This window comes from Ovis aries, chromosome 3 (assembly GCF_016772045.2).
Source record: "Ovis aries strain OAR_USU_Benz2616 breed Rambouillet chromosome 3, ARS-UI_Ramb_v3.0, whole genome shotgun sequence".
Lineage (NCBI taxonomy): Eukaryota > Metazoa > Chordata > Mammalia > Artiodactyla > Bovidae > Ovis > Ovis aries.
This window is the reverse complement of record NC_056056.1, coordinates 85,264,718-85,292,639: the sequence shown is the minus strand read 5'-3', so window position 1 is coordinate 85,292,639 and position 27,922 is coordinate 85,264,718. Positions and strand designations below refer to the sequence as shown.

Sequence of the window (27,922 nt, the reverse complement as noted above, 5' to 3'; positions counted from 1 at the left end):
TAGCATATGACAGTCTCGTTTCCGGGGAAGTCAAACCTCTACTGCTTCTTTTTATAACCTTTAAGTTAATTCAGAATCCAGATACGCCTTGATCTGATGATGATATAACCACGGCAAGCAACATGGGGTAAGTAGTGCTTTTATATGCTTTGAGAGACATTGAGAGGGCAAATATTTTCAGAAGAGTAGAAATCTCATAAATCTTTACTAATGTAGGTTCAAAATATACTAACTTTTCTTTAAGGAAGTCATTTAAAGAAAGTACTATTTATTCAAAGTTATAACAATTATTTTTATATGATGTCATAGTCTGCCTTTGCAGGTTGTCAACTAAAAAATGTTTGGACTGAAGAGTTGCTTATTTACATATTTAGTTGAAGCTGACTTAAAATTTGAGAGCAATCTTAAAGAAAGGATGACTGACTGCCTATTTTACAAGGCACATATATCCAATATGTGTATGCCTCTTTAGGAATAAGAATGAAAAATGAAAAAGATTAGAAATGGAGGGAGGTTAATTCATGGCTTTTGTAACATAGAAAAGGGATAGAGGATTCTATCAGTGTTTACTCCTCTATGTGCAGAAAAATATGTGCTAATTAGTTACATAGGAACATTAGTGAAAATTCTAAAGCCTTTGCTGGGGCTTGGGGAGCATGATAAGAATTAGGTTTCACCTGAAAGCTTTCTTTTCTTAAGTGAGAATAGGAATCCACTATAATTAGTTTTTTATATGCTGAAACAATAATATTCTGAAAAATATAGAAATTTGTCTTTGTGTAAATTTTATCTTTTTTATATCTCCTTTTAATACAAAATTATTGGCTGCAAATGGTGTAGCCATTTAAAGGCACTTCTGAAGGATTTAGCACATTTTCTTCTAAATAGTTTCCAAGAATTGAATTAACATCTAAATTTTTGCTAATACCATGGGCTCCAAAATGCAGTCGAAACCAGCCTGAAACCTCAGAGGCTTCTGGAAGGAAGATGATCATACTATTGCTAACTTTTCATACAAATATAAAGGTTAACAGATAAGTGCCTTGTTCAAATTTCACATACATTTGATTCATTTGGTTTGGGACAGAATTGATAAGACTCCTGAATTCTCTTTATTTCCCCTCTTTCCTCTCTCTCTTTCCTTCTCTCCTCCTCTGTCCTCTTTTCTTTAATGAAGGGAGTTCATCTTTTTGAGGGTCAAGGATCACTCTATGAATTTTTAGAAACCAGCCCACCCTCTCTGCAAAGAAATGTAAAATCACACCAAATTTTGCATATAATTTCAGAAGACTTATAGATAGCCTGAAATACAATCTGTGAACACCCTGAGTTAAGGACCTTTGATTTTGAAATTTAAGACTAGAGTATGAGTTGCTCAACATTTTTCTTAGCTTCTGGGTTTTTATAAAATGTAAGAATCTTTTAAATTTATAATTCCTGCTAATCTTCTCTCAGAGACAATGTTGAAGACGTTGATTCTCCCACTGACTAGCTCCCAACACACACACACACACACACACACACACGCCAACAAACATACACAAACACCTTACATGAGAGTGAAACACAGTTTAACAGATATCTATAGTTTTGACAATCACATTACTGCTGCTTGTCCCCACTGACTTGATTAATCACTTCTGCTTTTGAGAGTGCTAAGAATCACCTTGGGAATCACGGAAGAAAAAAATCCTCATTATTTTATTACATTTATTGCTCTCAGTGCCCCACATAAGATGAACTAAACCATAAATTGCAAAAGATTACACAGGACACGCTTCTGATTTGTAGGTTCATGCTTATTTTGTCTGCTCCTGCCTTATTGAGAAAAGAGAGATTACCAGGCTTTAATACCCATTTCAATCTTCCTCAATAATCAGGAAAATAAAAACAGAAAATGGCAGCTGATTAAATGTTCAACTGTGTCCATTTGAGGAGATCTCTAAAATGTATCTCCTGATAATGAAGAAGTAGCTATTTAGGACTTGGGGGAGGGGAGTGTTATTTATCTGAAAGCTATTAGAGAATACAATGTCCTTATATGTGTCTAGGCTAGCCTTCTCCATTTCGAGGGAGCTATGCTGGCATGGTTTTAGTGAGCAACGAAGAGACAAATAGTAGGAAATTCTTAATGCTGTTTAGAAAACCTCCTCCTCCTCTTAAATTTTCTCTGGATTTCTTATGGAGTGTGTGCATGGATAGGCTGAGTGGAGATGGTGCATCAGGATGGGCAAAGGGATAACGGAGGAGAAGTGGAAGAATCTTACCTTGCAAAACACCTTCCATCTGCTATTTACTAAAACACTTGGGCAAAGGATGAACAATGGGATAGAAGGGTTGGTTGCATTCTTTCCTGAGATGCTCTTCCATATTCTTTCCTTACCTCCTCGAGGGTCAATCAGAGTACCCCCAACTGACATCTGGGGAAATAGAAAGGTTAAGTCTCTGTCAAAATTGTAGAACCAATAAATTCATTATTACAGCATATTCAGCCTCCTTTTAGTTTCCTAGTTTAAGAGAACGTAGAGTAATTTTAAAAATTCTTTCCACTTCTGGATCAGGGAATTACTCTTTTTACAACTCTTTTTTTTTTTTTTCCTGGGCAAAGCATACATTTAGCTCATGCAGTAACCTTTGAAATATTGCTTCTGTCTGTGCCCTCCTTTCCACTCTAATAGTCACTTCCCTAATTCAGGCCACCATTGCCTTTTACTTGGATTATTAAAGGTGCCCATCTTAGCCTCTCTACAGCCAGTCTTTCCTCTGCAGTCAAAATTGTCATCTTCTTACTGAGGACATGTGATCTGGTTATTCCCTTGCTCAGAGGCTTTCAGTAACTCCTTATTCTCTCCACATCGGATGAGACTCCCAAGAAGATATTCACCTCCCTTTATCTGTCTCTAATCCAACTATCCAGCCTTACCTTCTACTCTACCAACGATACTCCCTGGAACCCCTAAATTTTCTGATGCATTGCAACTGTCCACCTCTGACCCTTCACTGATCCCCTTTGTACCGTATCTACAAACTGTTCACAGGCAAGCTCATAACCTGTCTTCTTTATGACACTTTCTTTAATCCCCATGACCAGAACTCATTTTTTTTTTCTCTGCAAGTTTTAGGTACTTTATACTTTTCTTATCATGTTTTTCCAATCCATCATATGCTATAGTTAGTTATATGTATGTCTCATCTTTCCTACTAGTCTGTAAACTCCCTGAAGGAGGGACTATATCATCTTTATATTCCCTCCCAAGATCTGGTACAATGCCTTTTACATAGTATGGGCTAAATAAATATTTTCTGAGTTGAAATGAACTCTGCTTTTCCTATAATATGCAAAAAAAGCTAAAATTTAATTTTAGCCAAAATTCCTTTTTCCTTCCCCACTAGAGTGGCCCCATTTTCCAAGTTCCTATCTGAAGAGCTCAAATGAATGTACACTATCCAAGATATGAGTGATGCAAGAAAGAAAGGGTAAAAACAACTGGAGGGATCCCCTAGAGGCTTTTGAATAGTAGAAAATTTTTTGATATGAGGAAAGCACACATAGGATCAAAGGAAATGTAATGACACTTTTAAGAATTAAAAATGGTTCCTGGTTCAAGACAACCTCCTAAAGGACCAGCATATAAGTAAGGTTGCGCTCAAACCTAAATAATAGTGGCTTTCATAAGCTAGAAACTCATTTCTCTCTTATGTTAAAAAAAAGAAGGTCCATAGATAGGCAATCCAGAGCTATTCAGTCAATTCCTTGGTGTGAAAGACCAAGATTTCCTTCCATCTTGCTCTTCTGCCATCCTTGGTGTCTCGCCTCTTGGTACAGAAGGTTGCTAGGAGTCCACCTGTCTCATTTGTGTGTTCAGCCAGCAGGAAGGAGGAATGGGAAGAAAAAGATGTGCTGTCTCTTTTAAGGAGACTTCCCAGAAGTCACTCTCACTGTTCCTACTTGTAACTCATGAGTAGAATCTATCCCCATGGTTACAACTACCTGTGAAGGAGAATGGGGAATACAGTTTTGTTTTGTTTTGTTTTTAACAGGTTTCTTAGAAAACAGGGAACATGGTTACTGGGTGGCAATTAGCAGTGACTGACAGAGCCGGTAAGGCCATCCATTGCCTCTCATGTTCCTTTAGGATAAAGAACAGCATTTGTACAAAAAAGGAATCTTTTAAGAAAAGTTTTCTGTGAAGTTAAAGGGAAAGAAAGAGCAAGCCGAGCTGGAAATAAACAGATTCATTTAGGATAAAGGACAGGGACCTTGACAAAATGACAAAGGTGATTCAGTCAGCCCACTCCTATATCCTGGCCCCTGCCCCCTCAGCCTTCACTCACCTTAATCTTCACTTCTGAACTGTGAGATGACTACTATTACTACTGGGTCAGTTATACCAATTAATAAGCTGAAGGTCCAAAGATTCAGAGACTTGGCCAAACTGTCCAAGAGGCTTCAGATAATGAAAAATAAATAAAACACACAGCTGGCTTGGAATCTGCTGTCCTACTCACAAAACTATATAATTCGTAGAGTGTTCTCCAAAAGGATTTATACCTACTTTTGACTGTAGATCACCTGACTTAGCCTCTGCAGAAAAACCTATTACAAACCTACTCCACTTGTCACCTGATGTAGGTGATTTCATTTAATGTGGGATACTTAATGCAAATCTCTAGATTCTTGGCTTTCATTATTTTCAGGTCAGATGAGCTGGTTTGAATTCTTTTGATTCAGCAAAGCTCCCTAAGCCGCGTTAGAGTATTCCAACTACATTTCTAAATACATAAGAATTAATTTTTATTAGTCACTCCAGAGACAAATACCAAGGTCATTGTGCCTACTTAACACCAAGTGACTTAAAAATTCAAAGACTAAGAGGAACAAGGATTTTTGCATTTATATATTTTTAACTATGAGAAATTTTAATCAATTGCATATATAACAAAACTTTTAGTTATGAAATTATAGGATAAAAGATGGTAGAAATTACAAGGTACCTGTCATATCAATGACATTTTATTTTTTGTAGAACCTATAAAGAAATCAAGAAGGCTTCACAAAATATGGTGTAATGTCTACAGGTGGAGACAGGCCACAAGGTGAGTGAAACTGCAAAGAATTTGTTATTAGTAAGAACATGGATAAACTGAGAACCCAGTTTAAACATATTTGTACTTAGTTTAAACCAGTGCTTGTACTTCATTCTTGAAGTACAAATATTACAAATTATTTGGAAAAATTTTCTAACCCTTCTTTATTTAAAAACAAGTGAATATATTATGGGATTCCTTTATTAATTAGCAATCACAGCTAATAGCCACATCGTAAACCAGCCGTATGACATCAAACTTTTACTGCATTTATGAATGTTTACTCACAGTATTGAGATAATAATATGGGCTTCCCTGGTGGCTCAGATGGTAAAGAATCTGCCTGCAATGTGGGAGACCTGGGTTTGATCCCTGGGTTGGGAAGATCCCCTGGAGGAGGCCATGGCAACCCACTCCAGTATTCTTGCCTAGAGAATCCCCATGTTCAGAGGAGCCTGGAAGGCTGTAGTCCATAGTGTCGCAGAGTTGGACATGACTGAGTGACTAAGCACACTGTAATGTTTACTCACAGTGTTGAGATAATAATGGCTATGTTTTGAGTTCTATTTTAGATGTTTTTGAAGAGTGCAAAAAACCCTTAACTTTACATTCAGCTAAATTTACTGTCTACTTTCTACTAGGCTTTGTGATGTAATAACTATGTGGGATTAGTAAGTCTTTTCCTGGTTTTACAGTTGAAGAAACATAGGTTTATAAAGATTAGTAAGGTTCCAGGGTCACAAAGCTAAATAAGAAACAGAGCTAGAATTTGAATGTTTAATGCACTTAAAGTCCCATAGTTAAAAGAATTAATTTTTAATTTAAAATCTAAAAAGTGCACATTATAAAACAAACACTTGTTCAAGATAGAAGAACATAAGTAAAAGGTGTAAGTCCATCTGACCCCTAACCCATCCCTCTTTTCAAGAGTAACCACTGTTAGTAGTTTGGTATAAAGCCTTCCATCTCTTTCTTTTTATCCTATGTGCTTTTCATTGTATCACACTTCTGGTCTACTTTAAACCATCAAAGAATAGAGGAAGTTGAATTTACCATATATCTTTACTAGTATGAACATCTATCTTTAAATAATAACTAAAAATTTCATTCAGCTAACAGACCCAAAGAACAGAACTCACTCTTTTCTAGGGACTCGTCATCTAGTGCAGTGTTCTTAATTTGATTTTGAGAGAGTAAATATGGACTCTTTTGAGAGTCTGATGTGAGCTCTGAACCTTCTCCCCAGAAGAAAATAGATCTGTGTAAAGTTTTGCTTATAATTCAGGTGATTCATGGATACTCTGAGAGTATGCAGATCCCTGATCTTGTAGAAGCAAGATTCTTAAATTAGTAATTTAACATAGATAAATACTATAGTAGAAGTGTGGACAAGACACTGAAGCAGCACAGAAAAGCAAAGACTTTACTAAGATGTCAAGAAAGGGAAGAGTGATACTTGTACAGAATCTTAAAGAACACAAGGAGTTTGACAGCTAGCCCAGAGTAGGGGGAGGATGTCCACTGAGGAAACACCACTTACAGATCCTACAAGCTAGAGAGGACAGGGAGCCACAGGACTGTTTTTGTGTCAGGAGCCCAGTTTGTAAATGAAAGGGATGAAAGATGAGTTTGCAGAGCTAGATAGAGGTCAGATCATGAAGGGGTTTGTCTATTGTATTAGGATGTTTGAATGTTAGGAGTCAGTGGAGGATTCTGAACAAGAATTTCATCACTATAGGTTAGAAGCCTACAATTAATGCACGACTAAATAAATGATCCTAGGAATACTCATGTGGACGACAGAATAAGCTATAAGAAAGAGATAAGACAACTTGATTCAGATTTTTTGAGGGATCATTGATGAAATAATATGCTATTGAAAAGATATGTTGTAAAAATCATGGAGAAGGTGATGGCATCCCACTCCATTACTCTTGCCTGGAAAATCCCATGGATGGAGGAACCTTATAGGCTGCAGTCCATGGGGTCGCAAAGAGCCGGACATGACTGAGCAACTTCACTTTCACTTTCCACTTTCATGCATTGGAGAAGGAAATAGCAACCCACTCCAGTGTTCTTGCCTAGAGAATTCCAGGGATGGAGGAGCCTGGTGGGCTGCCATCTATGGGGTTGCACAGAGTTGGACACAACTGAAGTGACTTAGCAGCAGTGAATTTTGGCTGATATTTCCTTTTTTATGAATAACTAAGAAGACAATAAAAGAAATGTGTTAGAACTTGAAAAAAAAAAGAAAAGATATGTTGTAAAAATCAAATGGAATTGAGTAGAAGGTCACTATTTTTACAAAGGAGATTGGGAGACTGCAGCTCTGAGACTGTATTTGTGAGATAAAACTCAAAATTTGGGCAGTCCACCTGCCCCCTCACTGCAGTGAATCCCATGTACAGTCAAGCCAAGTGTCAGTCCCTCGGGCTTCTGTGCCACTCCTGGCCTGTCACACCCTCCTGTCTGCCACTGGCCTCCAGTGACTCCTGATGGACCATTGGTTTTCTACTGACTGCCAAGAGCAGGAAAGAGCAAGAGGATACAATCGGTCAGGTTTTCAATTTTTTTTTAACACCGAATATGTATCACTTTTACAGTTATTTATAAAATTTTGTTATTTATTTATTTAGCTGCACAGGTCTTCGTTGTGTTGCAGGAACTCTCTAGCTGTGGTACACAGGCTTAGTTACTCTGAGGCATGTGGGATCTTCCCAGACCAGGGGTTGAACCAGTGTCCGCTGCATTGCAAGGCAGATTCTTAACTACTAGACCATGCAGGAAGTCCCTGTAATCTTGTTTTAAAGTAATGTGGTAGAAAGCCAGGCTTACAGTGTCACAGCCCATTTGTTTCTGTTTGGTTGTACTTCACCTGATGTACCTACCTCAATATCCAATATTAATCTCACCTCCTGCTTTTTGGCAGTGGCTGCACAATTGAAGTAAGCATCTAAAGTCTCAAAGATATTTCACCTGATAAATATTTATTATTCATTAAAAAATATTACTTATCAGATGTAAAGGCTTTGAAGACTAGACTTGTACATGTATTATACATGCTATTTTGTGCGTATGATGTATCATAAGAACATTTTAAAATACAAGAGGCATTTGGTCTTTGCCAAAGGGTAGAGCTCTGAAAGATTTCTCAGTCTACATGTATAGATAGTGAACTTTTGTTAAAACAAAATCTACAATTTAGGTATATATTGTATATAGATATAAAATTGATTTTCCCAGTCGGCCTTTCTAGCTCATTATTTTTTTTAATGTCTCCTTGCTATTAATAAAAATAAATAAGTTACTGTGTTGTTTTCCTTTTCCCCAGCTGAGTTGAGGTATAAGTGATAAATAAAATGGTAAGATACTTAAAGTGTACAATATGATGATTTGATATATTTATGCATTGGGAAAGGATTCCCCTCCTTTATTGGTGGGGACATTTAAGATATATCCTTTTAGTAAATTTCAGTTGTACAGTCCAGTCTTATCAACTGTGAGTGTGAGTGCTTAGTTGCTCAGTCGTGTCCAACTCTTTGCAGCCCCATGGACGGTAGCCTGGCAGGTTCCTCTGTCCAAGGAATTTTCCAGGCAAGGATACTGGAGTGGGTAAACATTCCCTACTCCAGGGGATTTTCTGACCCAGGGGTTGAACCCATATTTCTTGCATCTCCTACAGGCACTGGTGTGCCTGTGTGCTAAGTTGCCTCATTCGTGTCCAACTCTGTGCGACCCTATGGACTATAGCCTGCCAGGTTCCACTGCCCATGGGATTCTCCAAGCAAGAATACTGGAGTGGATTGCCATGCTCTCTTCCAGGGGATCTTCCCAACCCAAGGATTGAACCCATGTCTCCTATGTCTCCTATATTGGCGGGCCGGTTCTTTACCACTAATGCCACCTGGGAATTCCCTTATCAACTATAGTCACCATGTTATGCATTAAATCCTCAGACCTTATTTTACTTATAACTGAGAGTCTGTACCCTTTCACCGACCAGAAGTCAATCACTATATAAACATCCTCTGGAATTTAATAATTAAACTCAAATTTGACTTGAGTGTCCACTGCAAAAAGTTCTCAAATTTTCATGTCAGAGGAATATGAACAAATGACATAAATGCCATATCTTTAAAATTCAAGCTAATTTTGCTTGCCTCTCTGTGAAACATCTGAACACTTCAAAATATATAATAATTTTAAAATTGCTTACCATTGAGAAAAATTGCTCCTATAAAGAGATTGTCTATGTTATCTGAGGCTTGCAGTCTAGCACTCTAGTTTGGTAGGAACTGGATACTCACCAGGTGCAATGGCTATGAATAAGAAAGAGTCCCTGAACTGGCGGAGCTTATAGTATCATGTGGAAACAGAGACTACTGCCTGTAAATCCCAACAGGAAGAGACACTAATAACAGGGTATGAGAATACAGTGAAACAAAGAAAGTAAAGAAGTGAAGTTGCTCAGTTGCGTCCAACTCTTTACGACCCCATGGACTGTAAGCTACCATGCTCCTCCATCCATGGGATTTTTCCAGGCAAGAGTACTCAAGCGGGTTGCCATTTCCTTCTCCAGAGGATCTTCCCAAGCCAGGGATCAAACCCAGGCAGATGCTTTACCATCTGAGCCACCAGGGAAGACAAGGGAATAACTAATGATGGCTTGGAGGACCAGGGCAGGCTCACAGAGAAGGAGGGGCTTGAAGTGAGCCTTGAAGGATGAGAAGCATTTCATTAGGTAAGGAAAGATATTTGAGGCATAGAAGATGGGAGGAACAAAGATACACAGGCAAGTGTTTGATAAAATGCATGAACTGTGATCATCTATACATCTGCGTCATATATATTGTTACAAAGTTTTATTTGAAATACTATGAAATAGAGAAATGAATCAAGTAAGTTCAGCCAGTCCAGTCATTAACTGTTACAAGTAGTAAAATCGCATCAACTAATGTCTTAACTGGCTACGGAGACACATTGGGAGTAACCCTCAGGCATAAAATTAAGGTCCCACAGGCAAAGTTGGATCCAGAGACATGAGGCCAACTTAAAATCTGACAGTCAAACGGGTTTTCTTTCATTATTCAACTTCAGAAGGGAAAGGAGGCTGATTCCTCCCTGGAGGTAGAGTATAATGGCAGTACTCAGCCTCCTGTCCAAGATGAAGAGCAGTTCAGCTCTGGCCTCATATTGGCTACACCGCTTAGCAAAATCAAAATCCTGCAGGAAAACCAGACTCACCCTTCTAAGAGGGCTTTTCAGCAACCACTTGTTGCTGCTCAAGCTGTCGCCCCCCACCCCAAACATAGATGCATACATACTCATTCTCAGGGTGCTGACAGAAGCATTCCTTTCACTCACCCAAGATATTTTTCCTGAGAGAATTCTTGATAGATATGGTTTTCTCCCTTTCACACTTCCAGGCTCTTTCAGCACTTCTGAGAGATAAGTGCATGCATAGCTCCTGAATCTAAAAGCTCCAACCCCATTTTCAGGCCCGATGTTCCCAAGCAATTGATCGCTGGGGCCTCCCTTCTTCTCCACAGCTGGGCTCAGGTTGCTGCTATGGATCAAGCTCTCAACTGTGGCTCATGAAGTTGTCACCAGAGCCTGCACAGTGCTTACCTGTGTGAGCTCCAGACTGCAGAAAAAGCTTAACATACAGTCCCTACCTTTAAAGACCAATGAATCTAGACTCCTTGGGAGGATCCAAGTTTGCTGCTTCTTTCATCTCTATCAATTTTAGGGAGAGCCTCCAGCTTTGTCCTAGGCAAAACTGCAAAGGGTAGTGATAATCACTACTAGAAATAATCACACCAGTGGATGAGCTAATCAGACTCTCAGAGAGGGTAACTAATTTTCTCAAGGTCAATCAGCTATTTAAATCATCAAGCTAGGATTTGAGTCCAGAAGCACCGTATTTCAAAGCTCAGATTCCCCACCTCCATTCCCTGCTGGCACCTAGCTTGGCTCTCAGTACTGCTCTCAGCTTGTGGAAATGGTAACTGACGACAAAGTAAATAAAGCATGTTTTTAAAAAAATCTCTCAGGATCCAAAGGAATAAAGTCACAATGTTGGTGATAGTAAGGTTAGTATATTTGGGTGAAAGGCCTGACCCGACAGTCTTTTTATTCCACTTATTTATGAGGCCCACCTCACTGAGATAAAAATTATCAAAAAACATAAGTACCATATTTGCAGAAGAAATTGGAACTCTGTAGTGAACCATTTTATTATTTCTGTCAAAACAAGAGCTTATGATTTAGTCAAGTCACTTAATCATGACCTCACTTTATTTGTGAAGTGACAGGGTTTGGCGGGATGATCTCTGGGCCATCTTTTGGTTCTGACCTTCTTTACCACACAAGCTGAACCCTTAATTTATATTGCAAGTTCTGGTTGGGTATGGTTTGGTTTGATTTTTTCTAAGCCATGATACTGCTTCATTTATTTACTTCACACCTATGTATTTGGGGTCTATGCTGTTGCTGCTGCCAAGCCGCTTCAGTCGTGTCCGACTCTGTGCGACCCCATAGACAGTAGCCACCAGGCTCCCCCATCCCTGGGATTCTCCAGGCAAGAACATTGGAGTGGGCTGCCATTTCCTTCTCCAATGCATGAAAGTGAAAAGTGAAATTGAAGTCGGTCAGTCATGTCAGACTCTTAGCGACCCCATGGACTGCAGCCCACCAGGCTCCTCTGTCCATGGGATTTTCCAGGCAAGAGTACTGGAGTGGGGTGCCGCTGCCCTCTCCTAAATTATTCCTGCTGCTGCTGCTAAGTCGCTTCAGTCGTGTCCGACTCTGTGCGACCCCATAGACGGCAGCCCATCAGGCTCCCCCATCCCTGGGATTCTCCAGGCAAGAACACTGGAGTGGGTTGCCATGCTAGACCCTATTTCAGACCTTGGGGAATGCAGAGTGAATAAAGATGTCCAAGGCCTCATGAAGTGGAGGTGATGGGCCAAGAAGATCAAAGAGCAAACAAGTACACAGGCAGCATTGTCGTTTGATGATGAATGCTGTGGAGAAAACCGAAGCAATGGAAAGGATACAGGCTTTGAAAATGTGACCTGTTCTTACATGTGTGGTCAGGGAGTTGACATTTAAACAGAGACCAGAAGACTTAGAACTTTTTTACTCTTAATGGATGATTGTGGGATCTTATAAATTTGACCAGACCTTGAAGTTGTCAAAATTCTGATAGGAACAAAATGGGCTTGGTGGAGGTGTGTGAGTTTGAGTTTCAACCTCGCCTTTACACTCACATCCTGTGGGCCCCTGCATTTTCACAAATGAGCTTCTCTTGCTTCTGTGATTCTAAATATTCTATAGTAACATTTTAATGACTTTTCAAAAGTACTACATCTACATATATATATAATTTTTGCCAATGAGGGTTACAGTATTAGCACTAAGTTCAAAAGGCTGTTAAAACTGAATTTACAAGATTTTTAAGAAGCAGGAATTTGATTTGCATGTAAACTTTGCATCTAGATTTAGAGTATTTCTTTTGTCATCTTCATAAACCACAGGCTTAGAGGAAGAACCTAAGCTTAAGGATGTGTGAGGAGTTAAAGATTCAAGGAGTAGGCTAGAAATACTGCTTTCAAAGGGATGGGTGTAGTTGTTTTTTTTTTTTTTTTCCCCTGGATTCATTTTCTGCCTACTGGCTCATTCACTGCCCATCTCATATTTGTTTTGGAGGCCTGGAGCACAGATCCCCAAGAAGATGAGTGGTAGACATTATAGACCAACAGCAGGTCCTTGAGTTTTAAGAGGAAAGAGGTAGACAAAGCCCAGGAAGTGAGGTTTCTAAGGTACATCTCAAAATGAGTAGAGGAAGAAAAGGATTAACTTGGTCTCTAAATCCCAACATTTGAATCTAATATATGGAACAAAGGCTAAGCCACTACAGATCATCTTGTTTTAACTCCATCACACTGAAAATGCCCATTAAGACTAAGATAGAATATTAAATCCCCTCATTCTACTCTCCCAGCCTGGGTTTCCTGTGACCAAATTCTTTCTCTCTTAGCCTGTATGTCCATGACTATTGATTACCAGATTGTTAGGTAAGAGAACACTTAATGAGTAATTATTAATAATTAATAACACCTAATTAATTACAGGAGGATTGTGTGCTAAATACCTACTATTGACAATGTTTAGCAGGTTTATCATCTTAGTCTCAACAAACTTTTATTGAGCTGCTGTTCTATGTAAGAATATAAAACAGGCACCAAGAATACAAAGAGATGGAAAAACTAGCCTCTTTTACTCAAGAAGTTTGTTTATAAGATGAGATTATATACATAAGTTATATGCAGCAGAAAATCATGGTTTTGGTTCCAGTTGAGTTCTACAGATTTTCCAAGAAAGGGATGATGTCCTATTGGACTGGAGGTGACAGTCCAGAAAGGTACTGGGCCTGAGTTAGACTTTGGGGAATGAGTAAGAATTTGACACTTGGAGTAGGGTGAGGAGGGCAGACCAGGCTGCAGAGAAGAGAAGAGACAAGATAGGAATGCAAGTGATGAGTAAGAGTTAGGAGGCTGGAATACCTCCTACACATCAGAAAAAATGTTGGAGAGGAAGGTCTGGGACATTGGAAGACCTTGAGGTTCACTGTCTATTTCAACAAGGAGAGAGCTATTCAAGAGCATGAACAAGGGCAAGAGATGATCCGAGAGATATTTAAAGAAAAATAATCTAGTACAAGTATAGAGTGTTGATAAACTAATGAGGGTGTTACTATAGATGTTTGGGAACAAAGCAGTCAGGTTGAATCAAAGAAGTGACATAGAAAGAAAGGAGGAGATGTAAGAAACCATATAAAGGAAGACTCAAACTTTCACTGTGGTGGATCATAGGATGAGACGAAAATCATTCCAAGGGCTTAAGCCTGGGTCAATACGGCAACTGTGACAGAGCCTGGGAAATGAAATCTGAAGGGGGTACCTGGATAGGCTGAAGATGACCAATGTGATTTAACCAGCTTGAATTTGAGGTAACTTTGGAACAGCCAAGTGGAAATTTTCATTGAAAAGAAGTTCAAGATATATAAAAAGGACATTCATTTAGCAGGAAAAAAGATCAGAAAGACTGTTTTGTTTCCTTCTCTCGAAATACAGACCTGAAAAGACAGCTAAAACTGCATAGTGGAAGAACTAGAAATTAGGAGATTGTGAACTGTTTAGCATCACTTTAGTTTGGGTACAATGCATCTTTTGGTTTTTGATTTTTAAATTGAACAAAAGGACAGTTATGAAAAGCTCTGGACTGGGTGCTAGGAAGGAAGGCCCCTGGTTGCCATATCATCACGTGACTGAGTAATATTTGGAGATATTTTAGCCTCGCATTTTAGAGCAGCAAGGACTTTGACAGCTTCTGAATAATAGAGGTGAGGAAACTGAAGCCTGGAGAGAGTTCCTGGCTTTTTCATGGCCGCACAGTGAATGAGAAGTCAGGATCAGATCTCAGTCCAGTGTTCCTTCCTTCCCCCGACACTGCTGGTCAATGGGTGTCCCTTCCCAACTCTTTAGGGAACATTTTTACATAGATCTATGGTAGGAAGCCTGATGAAGATGTTCACAGATTATATCATCAAAAAGCAAAACGGGGACTCCCTGGTGGTCCAGTGGTTAAGACTTTGCGCTTCCAATGTGGGGCAGGGGTTGTAGGGTAGGGTGCAGGTTCAATCCCTGGTTGGGGAACTAAGAACCCACAGGCTGTGCAGCGTAACCAAATTAAAAAATAGCAAAATGGATGCCTTAAGAAGAGTGCTAAACACAGAGCAGTGAAAGCAGGAAGTGACAGGCCGAGGAGGGGACGTGCATGTGCCCTGTTAGATCAACTCACCTTCAGTTCAAGGAATCGCTTTCAAATGACATCAGAACAAGATGAATCTACATAATCTACACAGGGAATGATTTCCCATCGTACCCTTAGGGAGCCCTAGATAGATTCGAATGAGGTTGTTAATAGTATCTTTCCATACTTATTTTTAAAGGCTCTGAAGAACTGGATTGCTATCCAGCTACCTGGGATGTGAGAAGTATGTAATTCAGTTGGGAGGCAGGAGCATTTCTATATTTTATTTACTTATTCCTGTCCTAACTTTTTCCAAAAAGGAAACTGAATTAGTGCAGTATGAAGTTTAGGAATCAAAATACAGCATCTCAGCAAAACCAGCCCCAGTGTGCCTCACTTATTCTGGTCCCTTATGGAATGTTTCTAGGCCTAATTTTTCTTTTCTTCCTTTTTTTGGTCGCACCACTGAGCGGCTTGCAGGATCTTAGCTCCCTGATCCAAGGATTGAACCTGTGCCCTCAGCAGTAAAAGCAGACAGTCCTAAACAGGGAATTCCCCAGGGCTTTTATCCTTGTGCCAAACTTACCAGATGCAGTAAGAAATTACCCATTGATTGGGTTCAGTATGCCTTAGCTCTGAGGAGGACATGTATGAAATAGAAATTCATTTCAAAAATTTAAAAAGAAATTATCGAACTAATGATGGCATTGCATTTGTTATCAAATATATCTAGGTTACTATGCCATTGGACTCTAATAAGAACAGATTATTGGATGATCCTTGCCCTGGGCAGGATAGCTGACAGTTGAGGAGAATGGCCAAGTCGGGCTTATAGCGTATGAGTCATGCTCTGCCCTCTGCTCGGGCTATGGGCGACTCTACTGAGGTCATAGGTGTGCAGGATTCGTCTATGATTTCCAAGTCCTGGGGTTCCCTGGGAGGTGGTGAGAGGTGAGTCTTTCTGAAGACTGGATTTTACTCTAGTCTCATTTTTAGCAGTTCAGAAAGTGCCAAAGGCAGATCCAAATTAGATGTCATTTCATCTGAACTATGAAAAAGAATTCTCCTAGGAATATCAGCAGTAACCTGGTTTCCACTGTCACCTAAAATAGGTTGTTAGTGGTAACTGATGCTCTATTTCACAAAGCACTGCTAACTCAGTTTGTGATTCAGGTCTAGTGAGTGCTGCCACTGCCTCTGCTTCGGAAGGAAGAATACTTCTGAGGACTAGTTAAGGATTTACCCTCTGTAATTCAGGGCCATCCCTAGGGCTGGAGGGAGCTCTCGCTGGAGCTCAGGGCTCTTTCCCTGCTCAAGTCTCCCAGGAGCCTCTCCTGCCCTCCACTGTCTTCCCTCTCTTCCAATCAGGACTGACCTAGTAAAAATATAGCAACAGTCAATTTTCTTTTCTTTTTTTTTTTAGTTTTTTTATTTTTTAAATTTTAAAATCTTTAATTCTTACATGCATTCCCAAACATGAACCCCCCTCCCACCTCCCTCCCCATAACATCTCTCTGGGTCTTTTCTTATCCTGGTTTGACTCACTTTAATTTCAACCTTTTAAACTGGTTCTCTCCCTGGGTTCATCTAAGTGGAAGTTAAGAGCCTCCCAGAGACACTCTGCAAGAGGCAGAGGGCATGGTGTTACCTGAATACAAGGTAAATACGTCCTTCAAAAGAAAATTGACTGCCACTATACACTCTGCCTCTTGCAGAGTGTCTCTGGGAGGCTCTTAACTTCCACTCAGATGAACCCAGGGAGAGAACCAGTTTAAAAGGTTGAAATTAAAGTGAGTCAAACCAGGATAAGAAAAGAGATGGAAGAAAAGAAAACATCTGTGTGGAAAAGAAAACATCTTCCACTCCAGACCCAGAGCCCCTGAAGCATCCAGGTTTGCAAAATCAGATTCTAACATCTTTTTATTTTTGCCAATCAATGAGTCAGAAGAGCTTCTGGAAGTATTATGGGCTTTTGATAAGTTTTGATCTCTTAAATGAAGCAGTCTTAAAATAATTATCTCTGGCCATTGGATATTTTTGTGTGTAATGACATGCTGATAATATTTCTTTTTCTGAGTTGACAAATAGCCACTCAAGCAAATTATCTTGACTAATATTTGTAGATAGAACAAAAACAAATGAATGTGTCTGTGGGGTGGAGGTGGGAGGACCTCTGGTTTCCACAGTCAGGGGAAAAGAACCTCTGTGTGCTTTATGAGCTACAGAAGTGCCCCCTCGCTGTGCTTTGTCCCTCTTCTCACTGGTTCTGAGCGCTCTGAGGTTGCTGGCACAATGGACTATCAGTTTTAATTAGTTTTGTTGCAGGGCCATTTGTTAGGGAATTCTATCTACTCTCTTTTGGTTCCTCAAGCCCAATGGTGGATACAGTGAAACTTGGCTCAATGAAATAAAATTGGAATTTTTTTCTAACAAAAATCACCTCCAGGCTAAACTCTTTCCATATTTATCACTGATTATTTTTCGCTTATGTGAAGCACATGTGGTAAAGAGTATGTTTCTCTTGTAGTCTATTAGATGAGAATTCGACTCACTTCCACAAAATATTTGGTGACCACAAGCTCTGAAAGGGACAAGGAGCTGGGGATACAAAAACGAATAAAATACACTCTCTGCTTATGGTCTGGTGAGGGAACTAACATTCAGGCAGTTAACCAAGGATGTGACCTTTTTTCAGTAGCAGGGGTCATCCAGTTTCTAGCAACACCTATATTTGAGAAAAGGTCAGGTAAGAAGCTGACTTGAGAACCAAGAACTTTTTCAAAATAAGACTACTTATTGTTTGAGTTGTCTGCTGACAGATCCCCATTTTACTTTAATTTATTGCCTTTGCATAAATTGCTATGTTTTCAAGGATGATTTGGTTATATATATTTGAGGGAAGTGGGTATAAAAAGTTACATTATCATTAAAACATCCTCATTTTAAACACGTGCGTATACACTTATGCATTGTGAAATTTGTATTATCTCTTTATTTTGCTTCTTAGGGTCACACTGTGCTCTTTGTTTTTTGGTTGGATATTTTAATTTTTGCATTATATTGATTAATGAATTACATCAATAGATTTCTAAGCATCAAGATATTTTTATAACCTAAAACCACTAATCATACTGTTGTATTTTTGTTTTCTAATATTTTATTTAGAATATTTTTATATATAGGCTATCCTCGAGTAGATTTGTTATCAGAACCTCATAGAATGGATTTAGTGACTTGTACATATCTTATTTTGGGGTATGGATTAAACGACAGTCGTTATTTATAGACATTTCCTATTATATTATCCTGGGTGATTTCTTATTTGGGGGTTGATATTCAACCTCCCCCTTTCAATATCTTCTATAAACAGTTGCTGTAATTGATTTTTTTTTTTTAATTTTAAAATCTTTAATTCTTACATGCATTCCCAAACATGCACCCCCCCTCCCCGTAATTGATTTTATAAAGCAAATTTCAATGGTCTATGTTTTCCTTAGAAATTATCCATTTCATTTAGCTTTACAAGTTATTGATAATAAAATGCACATAGAATTTGATAAGTCGCTTCAGTCGTGTCCGACACTCAGCAACCCCATGGACTGCAGCCTTCCAGGCTCCTCCATCCATGGGATTTTCCAGGTAAGAGTACTGGAGTGGGGTGCCATTGCCTTCTCCGAGAATTTTATAATAATATTTTATAGCCTGTGAATCAGTGGTTACATCCTATTTTTTGTTCTACTTTGTATTCTTTCTCTTTCTCTCAATCTCCATATCTCTCATTAGACTTATCAAAACTCTTCTCATTTTACAATTTATTCAATCTTTTTTTAAATAGATATCAGATCCTGTGTAAGAACTGATATACTTTTAATGACAGTAAAAGTGGTTTTTGATACAATAGTGGTTTGGAATCTTGTCACGTGAGCGGTTTATTTAGAGATAGAAAGTAACAGAAAAAATAATGGTCCTATTGGAACTACTTGCCTAATCATTCAGAGGTACAGTTTCCCTCTGTATAAAATGGACGGTAAAGTGTGCTACCCACTGCACAGCATGGCTACAATCATCTGGTAAGATAATGTAGGTGAGAGTGTTTTGGAGACTAAGATGCAGGTACTAAAAAGGTCATGAAATATGTCATTTCATGAAACTTATGTTGCTTTTAGGGTGTATGGAAAAAATGAACAACCCCTTTCGTAATTTTTTTAAAAGTACTTTTCTATATCACAAAGTTCATATAGACTTTCCTCTTTGAAAACATTAGCAAGATTTGTCCTGATGAATTACTTTAGTTTCAGGGGAAAATATTTCCTCCTCACCCTCCCCCCAACATAAAGAGTTCTCATTCTACTAAATTAGAAATGTGCACTAAAGACCCATTCAATAAAGGACACTGGAATGGAAATTAACTCAAGTCTGCTTTCAATTAATTTCAATTCCCCAAAGTGCAAAACTTTCCTTTTCTGTCACAGCAGTAATTGGAAAGTAATAGACGATCCTAGGCTTTTATGGTCTTACGCCTGCACTGGTGTGTGGGGTATACATTCTAGGTCAGTCTGGGGGAGGGTCAGAAGATTTTCCAGTATTCTTTCTGCTTCTATTAACTTTATTAATGCTGCTAATCTTATTACTTGAGTTAATGTCATAAAAATCTGGCTATAACTTTTTAGATGAGTGTTTCAATGTTCCTATATCTCTATTGTGATCATTTTAGAACCTTTTTTTTTTTTAGAACCTTTTTAAAGCAGCAGAAATCCATTTTAAAGGAAATTTCTTCCCCCATAGTTATAGTATGTAAATTAGATGAAAACAGAGAGACTCTGCTTCAGGGGAAGGGAAGGGGGCGCCCAGGACTCCACCAGCTTGGTGGCTTTCTCTTTGCTCCCAAGGCGGGCTCAAAAAACCCAAGGGCTTCAAAGTAGAGACTAAAAACAATTGTTCTATGTAATGATCAGACATGGTTTAGAGACAAACAGGCTTTTTCTAAAAACTTATCAGTATTTTCTCAAGAGTCTGCTGAGGCCCAGATGGATGTTATTAGAGGCTAGCATTGCTCTTTGGGCTTCCCTGATAGCTCAGCTGGTAAAGAATCTGCCTGCAATCCAGGAGACCCGCTTTGATTCCTGGGTTGGGAAGTTCCTCTGGAGAAGGGCATGGTGACCCACTCCAGTATTCTTGCCTGGAGAATCCACTCCAGTATTCTTGGGCTTCCCTGGTGGCTTGGACAGTAAAGAGTCTGCCTGCAATGCAGGAGACCTGGGTTCGATCCCTGAGCTGGGAAGATCCCCTGGAGGAGGGCATGGCAACACACTCCAGTATTCTTGCCTGGAGAATCCCAAGGACAGAGGAGCCTGGCAGGCTACAGTCCAGGAGGTCGCAAAGAGTTGGACATGACAGCACAGACAGCAGTGATTCAAGGATTATGAAGGACAAAGTAAAGAATTACTGGGCTCAGAGAGTGAGGGATGCCCACAGACGATGAAGCAGACTACAAGTAAGATCTCAAAGGAATTTCATAATGTTGTATAGCTCTTCCCAGAAAAAGTCATACTACTTTTCCACATAATACTGTTATTTTCCCTTTTAAGATGTAGCTTTCAAAATATGTTACTCACTAATATGATCATACTCTTCAAACTAGCAATTTTCTTCTGTAAACCTAGCCTAAAAAGGCCTTAAATAAGAGGGAAAAAAATCTATATTCTTTTTTATATTAACTATAATTTTCCATTAAACTGACAAATAGAAAATGACACTAATATTCAATAATTTGGAAAGGAAAAGACAACAATGAAATAATTCCTCACACAACTATTTTTCAGTAATTAAATATAATGACTGCAAAAGTATTTGGAGAAATCTAGGAATTGAATCCACCAGTTCTGTAGTTACGGAGACCTATTTCAGTTCTGGCTCGCTCTGCCATATCTTACCCATGATTCTTGGTACATCATTACCTCATTTTCCCAAGCCTCAATATGCTCATCTGTAAAATGAAGATAATGACCCACACTGAACAGGATCGATGTGAGGCTTCAATTAGATGTGACAGTATAAATAAAACGTGAAGATGGCGCTGCGACCACAGCAGCGGTTCAAAAAATGTAGATACTTATCCTCTATCCACAGATTTGTTAATAAACTTAAGGAAATACATGATGTCCTAAGAAAACATAAATTATAAAATTAGGCTTAAAAGTTGAGTAGACCAGTTACCTTTTAAGAAATTGAATTGGGTTTAAGGATGTGTCTATTTTTTTAAAAGGCATTAAGACCAAATGTTTTCATAGTTATGCTATACTATCTTTCAATGAACAGACAATTCCAATTTAATCGAAACATTTCTAGATTATAAGACAAAATAGAAAACCTCTCTAATTCATTTTAAGAAGCTAGGATAATGTGAATGTCCCTTTGCCGTAGAATACAAAATAAAAAAGCAATAAATCTCCCACAGATCAAAATCACTCATGAAAATATAGATGCAAAAATGTCTAAATATTAACAAATAGAATCCAGCAGAGTGTCAATAAAACTATCTCCTATGACCAAGCAAATATTCCAGGAATGTGAGGATGATTCAACATCGGAGAATCAGTATAATTTATTACGAAAAGGAGAAAAAGGCAAGTCTATCAGTAGCTGCTAAAAGATGGATAAAACACAGTAGCCATTCCTTTTAAGAAATTTTAGTAAAACAAGGCTAAAGTTACTTAAATGTGATATACATTATTTACCAAAGGTAGAAAATATGATTCTAAATGACTTTAAAGTCATTTACATTAAAATAAGAAGATGGATAATAATATCCAGTCACTGTTATTAGTAAACATTATTCTAGAGGCTCTAGCAAATACAATCAACTGTGAAATAACCAGTATAAAATTTGAAAACAAGAATAAAAATCATGTAGAAATATTTATTTTAAAATCTTCTATAATTAATAAAGGAATTTAGTAAGATGTCTGAGAACAAAATAAATATTTAAAAAAGAGAGAGACTACAAACAGCAGCTAGAGAGAACTGGAAATTGAAAAATGCCATTCTCAGTAGCAATAAAAACTATACAATACTTAAGAATAAATGAGTCTTACTTATTAAACCCCTAAGTATATAAAAGCACCAATATATACGGCTCTGTGTACCAAGATGTTTGTTGTAGCATTGTTTACAGTGACAAAATAATGGAAACAAAGGGAATGCCCATCAATAAAGGAACAGTTAAAACAGATTATTCCTACCGTGGATGTTACTCAGTCACTAACAGTGCTTTGTTAGATTTACACCAATTAGCTTGGAAAGATTGCCATGATATATGAAGTGAGAGGGGATGATGCAGAGAGGAAGGGGATGAACCTACAATGACAACCCCGCCTTATCTGTATATGTTGTCTAGACATTTGGATGTGGCTCTATGAGGATGGAGAAAGGAATGAAGAATTTCGGCAGATCGTTAACACTGACTGGGTCTACGGAGGGACACTTGTACCTCTACCCAAATAACCACAATAAAAACAACTTGCATAATAAAGGTCCAATTTGTAAAAGAAAGAAAAATACTTAATATAGGTAAAAAAGTAGATATAAAATTATAGTCTCCATTAACAATCAGGTAAAATATTCGCGGGAAAAGTGATTGACTAGCAATAAAATCAAATGATCAATAAGTAGAGGCATCATAGTTGGTTTTTTCCCCTCAGTATTTTCTAAATTTTTTATAATGTGGTTTGGTTGCTTTCATAATTAAATAAATAAAATTTCTAATGTATTTTCTAGTAACCACATACCTTATCTTACTTCTTGAAATCAGTAACTATTTGTACATTTGTGAACCTGATGATGTCTTACCTCTGAAAATGCATAAATTTACATTTTACCTAAGACAGATGGCAGTTTGGGGGTTTGTTTTCAATTAGCTGCAGATTAGATCAATCAATCCTCTGGAATAAATTATCCATAAAAAATCCCATTAAAATATGGCTTCACATATTTTAACACTTTTTCCCCTAAATAGTAACAGAAATCACCTCTAACAATTATTTTCAAAGCTATGTGGTTTTGAGCAGATGACTTATCTTCTCCTCTCCACGCCTCGGCTGCTTCTCCAATAAATGAAGTTGAATCAAGTAATTTTCTCAGTGTCTTTTGGCTCTAACTTTCTGTGATTTAATTATATTCATCATGGAATTCATTGAATATCAAATAATTGTTTGCTAAGAAGCAGAAACTTTTCATCTTAGTAATGTTTATATCAGCTATGAAAGAGATTCAGATAGCTAGGGAAGATGCCTTACCTTGACATAATTTCTATGCTCACATGAAAAATGTATAAGATTCCAAATAGCATATGGCCTTCACTTTGGGCCTTTCTTTAGATCCCTCATTTATAATTGTGTAGGTATTAACCAATGCTTTTTCATCCATGTGTGCCTTCCAGACTCTGTCAATTTATCACTTTGCTTCACAGACCTCAATATATGCATGAAACACTAATTTCTACTTCGAGGTATAAATTATATAGGATAAAAGGCACTCAGTCAAAATACACATTTTGATGAGTTTTGACAAACTAATGCATCTGGATAACCACTACCACAATTAAGCAATAGAATATTTTTATCAACCTAAAAAGTTCCCTGTGCTTCTTCCCAGTTAAACTCCCACCTCCTGCCCTAGGTAAACACTGATCTGCATTTTATCACCAGAAATTAGATGTGTCTTTTCTAGAGCAATGAACAAAGCTGTAACTTATGCTTTCTCAATCTTGGATAGTGTTAATATATTTTTATTATTTCAATTATGTTTCTTAATTGCAAAGCAATAGGAAATAACTAGCTGATTTATGCAGCAAAGGACTTTGTTAAAAGGATATGGACAGCTCATAAAATCTCTGGGAGACTGGAGAACCAGGTCTGGGATTATGCATCCAGCAGCAATGCCCCAAATCATGTGGCAGAGCTGTTCTGGTGAGGAAAGCAGCAGCTAGAGTTACCTAAACTGTCTATACCAGATCATGATCAACACTCCCACACTTGCTGCTGCTGCTGCTTGTCTTAAGAATCATTTCTATTTCTAAGAAAGTAGAAAGTATATCAAGTACATCTGCCTTAGAAAATCCTTCTGCAACTGCCAGCGCCAACTGAGGTGGGTGTATCAAAATGTTACCACATGTCCATCATGCCTTAGCTGCAAGGGAGGCTAGGAGAACCTGGCACTTTCAGCCTCCACATAAGGGGAGGCCTCTGATCAAGCTGCATAAGGTTGGGGAATTTCCCAATCATTGAAAAGGGTTAAAATTCCACATGAGAAAAAAAAAAGAGTGCCAGTGTCTACAATACTATCTTTACTTGTTGAATTGCATTCTGAACCAGCAGTTTCATGTCAAACGATCACAACAGCCAGGCCACATTTGAGTAGCATCTCCTGGTGTAAAGAAGTCTACAGATGGTGAAAGTGGGGACAAGGCCATCACGGAACTTACTATTTAATGAAATAGAAACAGATATATTAGCCTTCATGCTTGCTCAAGTTAATTTCCCCAAACTATACCCTGCTCATAAAATTAATGGGTTTAAGTTAATTGGTTTGATCCCCAACAGAATTCAGTATATTAAAAACTACCATAATTTTAAGTAATGAAATTCATACTTGTTGACAAAATATTTACCTTTGAGTTTTAAGCTAAATATGTGCTCAACTTAATATTTTCACTCTTTTGAAGCTGCACATAACACCTGTTGCTTCTGTGTTTGTTTCGATTTTTTAAAGTTAGCACATAAAGTAAGTCCAGTCACTTCACCTGTTCCCTTACTTTTGATTTCAACTGACAGGTCTGGGGACGAGGGGATGGCCTGACCCAGGGACGATGAAGATGCAGTGTTGAATAAGCTGGAGGAGAGAAGCAACAGGCACCATGGAAAAGACCAAAACCAAGCAAGGTTAGATTTTTCCTATGTCTTGCTTAAGGCTCAGGATTTAAGAAATATAGGTTGTAGGCTTGTCTTGCCCTTATCTCACAACATGAATAATATGTTAACTTGACTATTCTTATTTCATTATCATAACAGAATGACCAGGAAGAGCACAGACGTGGTACTGGGGAAATGGGAAATGCTACATGTATATCTATAGTAGTTTCTTACTTTTCTTTAGCAATAATTCTAGGACTGCCTCAGAATGACCTCCTGAAAAGGGTCAAGATATATATTGAACTAACAGACATCCAACGCCTTCTAGGCTGACCTAGAAACATGAGGGCTCTCTCTTTCAAACTTTACCACATAGAATCAACCATATAAAAGTAGGATCTGTTATCATCTTCAATTGATAGGTAAAGAAAGTCATAGAGAAGTGAGGCTATAGCTCCAAAATGTCAGAGTTTGATCTGGCACCCTGGTCTGTGTCCCCAGGTTCTGGTTCTTACCATTATACCAGGCTGCTGGGACATAGCATGAAATAGGTTAAGTAAATCCACTCAAGCTCATGAGGGGGATTTTGGTAATCTCAAACCATCTGGATTTTATAGTTTGGTGTGTAGAAGCTCTGAGCTGAGGTTATATATTATTTATAAACTTAACATACTGAGGCTGGTTCCTCTAAGGAAGGGTTTCCTGTACCTGAATGTCCTAGGAGAACAATGTACACATCTATACATCCAAATATTTGCAGCTGGGGATTTTATCTACAAACTGCTTGATTCATACAATGTGATACAAGGGAGATGTGGCTAAAATGGATAAGCAAAGGGCTGCATGCGAGGTGTACATTTTATGCAACCTCAGGGCTGAGGTTCTGACAGGTACATTCTAGGCTAATCTTTTTCCTCCCTAGTGCAAATGGTTTTCATAATCTACTACTTCCTTTGTGTTTGACCTGTCTCTAGTGTTGACAATACTGTTTTCTTTCTGCCTGCATCCTTCAGAGATCCTTTGTATTGAAATTTCCTTCCATCAATCCTCTTGCCCAGGAGGACAGCAAAATTCCTTTAGCTGATCTGGGCGTGACAGAGGGCAGAGCTCTGAAGTTTAGCAACGATCAGAGGCAGGAGAAGTAAATAACATTTTACACAGGCCTCCTGAGAACAATAGAGTGACCACTGGATAAATGACTTCCTAACTGGAACTAGCCCCTCAGATAAACTTCACTCAGCCCCAAGAATGAGACAGACCCTTTTTTGGGGGGGCCTTGCCATGTGGCTTGTGGGATCTTAGTTCCTTGACCAGGGATCAAACTTGTGTCCCCTGCAATGGAAGCTCAGAGTTTTAACCACTGGAGTGCCAGGGAAGTCTGAAAGAGACCCTTCATGGGCATTCCCTTCTGGCTACTGAATGATCATTTATCATTCAGTTTGATTGAGAAACTTCCCCTCCTTGGTAGCACATGATTTTCTACTACAAGAGATATATCAGGTAGATATGGTTTGATCATTAGAATGTAATATAAAATAACCTATGCCAATTGATCTTCTGTTTCTGTTGAATCATTGGCTTATCATGCAAGTACAGATTTAGTTTCCTGGAAGTCCCCTCGTTCCCTGCATGTCTGAAGAGAATAGGGACAGAATGAATTGTGTTGATTAAACTTAGCTCTTTTCCCTACAGGAGATAATGAACATAAGCCAATGAATAATCCTTCCGCACAGATTTACCAGGTAAAAACATAGATTGTCTTCAACTCTTTTACGTTTCACAATGATGACTGTCCTTTATGTACACATTGTTTTTAGCACTCACCAAAGCTTCTACATGTATCATTGTGTTTGTTCACTTAAGACTGTGAGACAAGCAGGGTCAAGAGTACCATTCACATTGTACTTTGGTGAAAACTGATGACTGAAGGACAGCTTACCCAGTTTATGAAATACAGCACCACCACTCCCACACCAATGATGCTTTTCTTTTTGTTGTTACCATCATTCTGGCCATTATCCTGTGTAATAACATTTCCATCAGAAGAAGAGAACAAGAGCTGCTTTTTTTAGCCTCTTATTTTAGTGGGGAGAATTGAGAATAAAAGGGGGTTAACACTGCAAATGTTCATATATGATAACAGAAAAAAGTTAAGCTCTTTTCAAACAATGGGAATAATTTGATTTATGAGGGAGATAAATTTCTGCTAACTTTTATGTGATATGTTTGCAATGACAGTCACTTTGGCCCTCTACATAGTATTTCTTTGGTTTCTATCTACCAACTGTAATTTAAAGTAAATTTCTTTCCTTAAAAATCATAGAGTTCATTCTGACATAATATGTAATGTGAAAACAGCTTGGGCTAGGGAAACCCATGCTACTCTCTAGACTTAAGGCATTGCTATTTGGAATACTTGAGAAGGAAGAAAAAACTGACAGGGTTAGCTGGGGGTTGGGAGAAAGCTTGATTTCAAAGTTGGCTCTTGAGGTTTTAAGCCCTGGTATACCAGACCACCTTACCGGTCTCCTGAGAAATCTGTATGCAGGGCAAGAAGCAACATTTAGAATAGGACATGGAACAATGGACTGGTTCAAAATTGGGGAAAGAGTACATCAAGGCTGTTTATTGTCACCCTGCTTATTTAACTTATATGTAGACTACATCGTGCAAAATGCTAGTCTGGATGACTCACAGATGGAATCGAGATTGCCTGGAGAAATATCAACAACCTCAGATATGTAGATGACACCACTCTAATGATAGAAAGTGAAGAGGAACTAAAGAGCCTCTTGGTGCAGGTGAAAGAGGAGAACAAAAAAGCTGGTTTAAAACATAACATTCAAAAAACTAAGATCGTGGCATCTGGTCCCATCATTTCATGGCAAAGAGATGGGGAAAAAGTGGAAAGAGAGACAGATTTTATTTTCTTGGCTCCAAAATCACTGAGGATGGTGACTACAAGCATGAAATTAAAAGATGCTTGCTCCTTGGAAGAGAAGCTATGACAAACAGCATATTAAAAAGCAGAGACATGGCTTTGCCAACAAAGGTCTGTGTAGTCAAAGTTATGATTTTTCCCATAGTCATGTACAGATGTGTTAGACCAT

At 38.4% G+C, this 27,922-nt stretch overlaps 1 protein-coding gene across 4 annotated transcripts in view; it reads left to right on the top strand.

Annotated features, from left to right (window-relative positions):
* Positions 1-27,922, top strand: part of ARHGEF33 (Rho guanine nucleotide exchange factor 33) — an 86,071-nt gene continuing 58,149 nt past the window's right edge. For all 4 annotated transcript variants that reach the window (XM_015094426.4, XM_027966914.3, XM_027966913.3 and 1 more), the window contains exons 1-4: positions 1-127; positions 5,028-5,097; positions 24,735-24,842; positions 26,505-26,554. In XM_015094426.4, the coding sequence (XP_014949912.2) occupies positions 24,818-24,842; positions 26,505-26,554 (75 nt within the window). In that variant the 5' untranslated portion in view covers positions 1-127; positions 5,028-5,097; positions 24,735-24,817. The remainder of the gene's footprint in view (positions 128-5,027; positions 5,098-24,734; positions 24,843-26,504; positions 26,555-27,922) is intronic.